Source organism: Branchiostoma belcheri, unplaced genomic scaffold, assembly GCF_001625305.1.
Source record: "Branchiostoma belcheri isolate BF01 breed outbred unplaced genomic scaffold, Haploidv18h27 scaffold268, whole genome shotgun sequence".
Taxonomy (NCBI): domain Eukaryota; kingdom Metazoa; phylum Chordata; class Leptocardii; order Amphioxiformes; family Branchiostomatidae; genus Branchiostoma; species Branchiostoma belcheri.
Window position 1 is genome coordinate 50,547 of NW_017803874.1, and position 6,987 is coordinate 57,533.

Below are 6,987 nucleotides of genomic sequence, written 5' to 3' on the forward strand. Positions count from 1 at the left end.
TTCTTTAACCATCATACCCTCCCCTCATTCCTTATTAATGGCATCTGTAGTTACTTATTTAAGACTTCCAAAAAGACTTCCACAGGCATCCTAGATTGTTGAAAGACGAATAATAAAATATAGGGAGGCAAAGTATGAGAAAATGGACAGTTTCATCCTCAACAGGAAAGGAGGCCTACACGTCGAACTTTGGTACTTGGACTGTTCCTTCACCCCTGAGACAACATTACTAGTAGCTCTAGCGCTCAACCAACAGGATTTAACTGACTAATAATTCCTTATCATTTTCAGTTCTGATTACCCTTAATCCTTTATATCACTGTCACTATCATTTGAGCACCAGGGTTTATCGGTATAACGAAAACGTGGCTGCAGAATCCCCTATTAAGTATGTTCAATCAATGGACATGCATAGTCATTCATATGCAAAAGACAATTGCAAGACAAGACGACGTTACAAAATCAGACTATATGAGGGGTGGAAGGGTGGAATGTCCTTACCTAAACCTCAGCTAGGTGCAAATAAGTGTGTACAAAGAAAACAGCATAGTCGTGCATATGCAAAAGACACGACGACGTTACAAAATCAGATCATGTGAGTTTTTTTTTCTCTGAACAGGAAGCAATTCATTTTCTCCTAACTATTTTTAACCACAGACCACTGTGCTGGCAATCCGTGTTGGTCTGGAGGGACGTGTGTGAGAGGTCCGACTGGCTACACCTGTACCTGTCCGTCTGGGACCTCAGGACAGAACTGCGAAACAGGTAACGTTACACATTGAATAGCAACGTTACACATCGAATCATTCGACCATATCGTCTCTTTGGACAGAGTTAAAATTACTGGACACTGAACAGGACTACTTTTAAGAGGCAGTAAGGAGGCACTTCAGCCTTCACTTCAATAGAGATGGTGGACGATATAAACTCCCTGGCACTTTTGATCAATTGCTTAACTCACGTATCAGAAAAATCTCGTGTAAATAAGGTCACGTGTTTGTAAACCGTAACTCTCGCGAGATCACGTTGTGAAGTGATTGGCAATTAATTATCCTGATGAAGGCGACAGTGGTCGCTGAAAATTTGATCTCCCTGTAAATTGTGTGTTGGAATAAAGTTCATCGTCTTAATATAATTACTACCAACACAGATGAACTTTCATGATAAGCAAAGTTCTTTATTCACAACCACTTGTTTAACGAATTCTATTAATATCATCTTCATTAGGGCAATTATGACTGGTTCACTGTGCACTAAAGATAGCCTATACATTTAGATATTATCGATTTTCTCATGGGATAGGCGAGGTGATTTTCTCAGGGCCACTTGTAAGCCTTGTGACTGATTACCTACTTATCTAATGGTAATCTGGACTCTGGACCATAAAATGATTGAAATGGTCAAAATGCAGCCCGGTTATGTAGACAGGCTACTGAAATCTTTGTTCATGTAGACTCAATTCGCCTGTCTGTATCGGAAGAAGAGGCGGCGCCAAACCTTTACTTTGTAGATGTTGTTAAGTCACGGGCTGTTGAGTTGTAATTACAAAACGTTTAAATTGAAATGTCTTCAATAAACCAACATTTTGTGATCTTGTTTATGCTAATTGTGCTTACCCAAACACGACAGTCCACAACGACAAGTGCTACCGACAGTCCAGGGACGCCCTGTCACATAAGGAGGCCTCGGCAGCCTGTGTCTTCATGGGAGGGCAGCTGGTGGACATCAAACAGTCACATGAGCAGCAGATGCTAACTGACATCATCCGGAACACCAACGATGTCTCTCACTGGACTTTCATCAAGTCAGAGACACCGACACTTCTCCACATCGATGGATCTCCGATGTCGTGTGAGTTCCAGAAACAGTAGATTCTTGTGAGTAGATGAGTTGGCGTCTCTGCTTGTCAATAGCTTCTTTGGTATGGCGGGTGGAAGATGATTTTGACAGTTGATTGATGGGAAGGTCCGGTTTAAAGGTCACCCAACACGTCCCTGGTCTGTGTGAGTGGTATGTGAATGTGGAATGAATTGAAGTGGAAGTGGAAGTAATGTAAAACCAGATTGAGATCTGTGAACTTCAAGGTCACAAAACCAAAAACAATGCTTTTACTTTAGATTTACTTTCCGAAATCTCTAACTTTATTAGAAGACATATCACAACAGCGACATATATACACAGCATCCATATATACTTTATAGCTAGTTGGTTAGACTTTGTATTTTTATGTTTTCCCGTCTATGCTGTACAAACTCTGTATGGTATGTTCACAGTTCAGTCATCATGGATGGCGGAAGATATCTACGGCCCGTTCGACATCTGTGTGCTGCTGGACCGAGACCAGAGCTACAAAGGAGACTTCCACGCCTGCACGGAACAACACAACTACGTCTGCGAGTCTCGTAAGTTATAGAAACCACTAGCGTGTATGCAGTGTGGTCAAAGTGCTAATTTAGCTCTTCATTTAAAGCAATAAAATCGGGAGGAGTGTGTTATTTTCCAATAGATTATGTTTCAATGAATTAACAAGGTGGTACAAATATCGTTGGCCCAATTGGAGAGTTTTCAAGAACACATTGTAAGCACTGCCTTTATCTATTGCTAAAGTCATGAACGTTTGGAACCACATTTTTGTTTTAAATGCAGCAGCGGCATCTAGCTGCAGAGCGAAGTGAAGCCAGTAACTACTGTTTTGAGAAGGGTGGAAGGTCTTAACCTAAACCTCAGCTAGGTATACATAATATTGTACATAAAGAAAACTTAAAGTTTGTTATCCTTTGTTGCCCCTTGCATAGCTGTCACCCCATGCCATCCCGACGTGTGTCAGCACGGTGGAGTCTGCAAGTCCTGTTTCTCTGAGTCTCCCATGTGTGACTGTCCTCCAGGATACACTGGCGTTTTCTGTGAAACAGGTAACAAGCTATTTACAGGTTTGAAATGGTATACCCTATTAAGTTTTTGTCGGTGTCAATGGGCGCCACCATATTGCATCTTGACGTCATGCAGGCGCCATAGTGTTCCCGGTAAGATTATGACGTCATTCCGGTGGATGATATTTTATCCGCCATGATGATTCGACGGTCATGGGAACTTAGTTTCGTAATTTTTCGTTGTCTTGTGGGATGGTGCTTCTGCAAACTCTGGTCCCCTTGTTTCGATTCCTTTTCACGGTGGTCTGTCACTACGGCATTCTTTCCCATTGCTGTGGGCGTTCGATAAAGTGTCGGGTTACAAGACGCAATTTTGGGCTAACCGTAAAACATTTGAAAACAAACAAACACAAACTAGTATTAAAGGGAAAATTTCGTTGAAATAAAATAAAATTATTGTCTTTACATACATTTAATGGTGATATTTGGAATAAATTGATGATTTTTTTTTTAAAGTCGATAATTTTCCGGATTTCGCAGTGCCATATTTTAGCCAATCACCGAGCAAACCTGGCTACACATATTACGCAAGATCACTGATTTTTATATTTTTCGACGATTAGGAATAAGATAAAAAATCGTGCTTTAGGTTTTTTTTTAATTCCTGACTTTAAGTATAGTTTTTGTCGACAAATATGTGAAAAAATCGATTTTTTTGGCTTTTTTCGCACTAAATTTCGCATAATTCGCCCGAAAGTGTGCATTGTGTTATTCATACAAGCGTAAAGAATCATTACAGTATTCAAGGTCACCCAAGGATACACGGTGGTAAAATCTGGGCTGCAAAGTTCCCACATGTCATAGAACCCGAACACTTTTCTATAGATACAAACAGTTTCCTGGACAGTACATATCCGCTATTATTTTTGGTGGACATGTAACATGTAGCGAAGCTACTGCCGTATCCTTGAGTGACCTCGAATACTGTAATGATTCTTTACGCCAGTATGAATAACACAATGCACACTTTCTGGCAATATGACATGTCTCCAAAACTCGTTCAAACCTGGAAACATGGAGAGTCAAACATACCCCATTTACGGCTCAAAATGACTGTAACGGTTGTCCCGAAAATCGTGTTTTAGGGATTTTTGAAAAATGGCCTCAATTTTGAATTATGGGTAATTTAGTGAGAAAAATGTTAAAAAATGCCATTTTTTCACCAATATGTCGACAAAAACTAGACTTAAAATCAGAAATTAAAAAATCCTTTTTTGATCTTATTCCTAGTCTGCGAAAAATATAAAAATCGGAGATCTGGGGTAATATACCTAGCCAGGTTTGAACGATGTTTGCCTAAAAACGTGACATGACTTGTGCCCGGAAACCCGAAAATAATCGTCTTTCTGAGCAAAATTTTGAAAAATCAGTGATTCAACATAAAAAGCTAACATTTAAAGGATGTTAAGACGATAATTTCATTTTAATTTTACGAAATTTACGCCTAAATATTATTTGTTAATTTTCAAATATTTTACGGGTAGTCCAAAACAGGCCAAAATAGCGTCTTGTAACCCGATACCTTTTCGAACGCGCATAGCAATGGGAAAGAATACCGCAGTGACAGACCGCCGTGATACGACAGTAGCTTCGCTACATGTTACATGTCCACCGAAAATGATAGCGGACATGTACTGTCCAGGAAACTGTTTGTATCTAGAGAAAAGTGTTGTTTTTTATCTGTTGCGAGTCACTCAGGCAGAAGGGCTTGTTTTGCCGCTTTATTGCAAATGACCGCAGGTGACCCCAAAATGGAACGGGGGTTCGATTCGAATTGCCCAGATCGAACACGACCGAACACAGTTCGATTCCATGAAATGTGGGAACTTTGCAGCCCAAATTTTACCACCGTGTTTAGTCATCAAACATTTTCCTTCTTTATCAGCATTACATAACGCCTTATTTTAAACTGTCTATGCTCGATCCATAAACGGACAATATATGTTTTGTTTTTTCAGACATAAACGAGTGTGCATCTAACCCTTGCCAGAATGGGGGAACATGTATTGATCGTGTCAACTCCTACGTGTGTGCCTGTCGGATTGGGTTCGACGGAAATCTGTGTGAAAACGGTACGTTTTAAAATATTTACTCGGCCAACTAACATGGTATGCTTTTTATTATTTATGTATTACATTATAAGATATGTATCTGTTCTTGAATAGCAAAGTTCTTTACCCACAACCACTTTTTAACAAGAGCCGACGTTTCTGTAATGTTCATCAGGGTTAATGTGGTTAGTTTTCTGTGAACTGAAGATAGGTGTTACATGGTTTACTGTTCATGGAAGCTAATTACTGTAACAATGCAGTCTCTTGAATCATAAAACAATAATCATGACACACATATAAAGTGTTATCAGAACATGGTGTTACATGTTACAAAGTATTGTTATATATAATATTGTTTATCAAAAATGCTGAGCTAATGCGGTTTCAAAGGTAATGAACTTTGCTATTCAATAATTCACCAACCTAATAAAATTAATACGAATGAATTCGTATCTATTGTTACTACAGACATCGACTATTGTGACCCCAACCCTTGTCCTGCTAGTTGGACCTGTGTGGATCAAGTTGTTGGGTTCCACTGTGAAGGTGAGTATTTTGGGCTAAACACATCTGATTAGGAAGAAAGTTCATTGATGAGGGTAAAATTTAAACTACTCTTTAGAGTACCAGCTACGACACTGACACTCCATGTACTTGGCATACTTCTGCAGCTGTGATACCAGTACATGATATATATGGTCATTTTGTTTATAAACTGCATACTTGGACCATATGTGTTCAATCTACATCAGGTCATAATTCAGAAGGAGTGTCGCCATATTTTGTGAAGAAGACCAGTACTGTCCAGTTCAGATGCTGGGTGAAATGTTGCAATTTAGTTTTAATTATAACATTTCAGCACCTTTTTTATATTCCAACATGTAATCACAAGACGTGGTGGGGACACACTCAAGTTTTTTTTTAGCTTATCAATGCCGCCACCAACACATGGGCAATACATTCTCTTTTTCACCTGAGCGAAGTGAGGAAAGTCGTTTAAAGGGCACAAGATCGGCGGCCCGTCAGGACTCGAACCCGGGACCTCTTGGTTCCGAGTTGAGCACTCTGCCGTTACGCCACACGACCCCAAAGCACCTTTGATTAGACACATGTACAATTTTCTCTGCAGTTCCCCATGGAGCAAAAGCCGCCTCTACCTTCTGCATGGCTTCTCCCTGCGGTCCTGGGTGGACATGTGAAGATACCGGCCTTCGTACCGGCTACAACTGCATCCCCGTCTCCTAACGCCGATACCAGTCCAGCCCTCCAAGTGGACTCTGCAACATAATACATAATGATAGAATGTTTATTTGCATGTTCATGCCCATGGGGCTAAATGCAGAATGTGATGTTAAATGTACATCATACTGAGTAACATGATACATAGGATACAAGGATACCTTACCGTCTTACCGGTCCCTTGACCGGGGGTGGTCGTGGGGGCACCTAGTGGCTGAGCACACTGCCTTCCTCCATCCCTCCCTGTCATGAGCCAGCGCTTGGGCGCTGGCAAGGGGCAAGCCGGTCCACTCCTTGACGTTGTCGTCCCATTTCTTCCTCTGTCTCCCTCTCTTTCTCTTCCCTGGTACTGTTCCTTGTAGGATAACTTTGGATAGGCCTTTACTTCTCGTCACATGACCGTACCATTTTAACTTTCTTCTCTTAATAATGCTAAGGAGATCTTCAAGGTGTTTTCTTCCGGTAGCTTGTTTAATGATGTTCCTGACTTCTGTGTTTGTAACGTGGTCCTTGTACGTTACATTTAAGAGTATTCTGTAACACCTCATCTCCACTGCCAGTATCCTCCTTTGCAGTTCGGCTGTCAGAGTCCAAGCCTCACATGCGTAGAGGAATATGGAAATTACCAGTGCCCGTAGCAGTCTAACCTTGGACTTTAGACTGATGTTCCTGTCTCTCCAGATGGGTCGCAGCCTTGCCATAGCTGCTGCTGTCTGAGCCGCTCTTGATATAACTTCTGCCTTTGATCCCTCCTTACTAATAATGGA

At 40.9% G+C, this 6,987-nt stretch overlaps 1 protein-coding gene across 1 annotated transcript; it reads left to right on the forward strand.

The window, feature by feature from the left end:
* The first annotated feature begins 2,640 nt into the window (after positions 1–2,640).
* Positions 2,641–6,256, forward strand: LOC109472104 (fibropellin-3-like). The gene is made up of 5 exons (XM_019771681.1): positions 2,641–2,701; positions 2,796–2,912; positions 4,889–5,002; positions 5,450–5,527; positions 6,111–6,256. The coding sequence occupies exons 1-5, from the start codon at positions 2,641–2,643 to the stop codon at positions 6,224–6,226; spliced, it is 486 nt and encodes a 161-aa protein (XP_019627240.1). The 3' UTR covers positions 6,227–6,256.
* Positions 6,257–6,987: the final 731 nt, after the last annotated feature.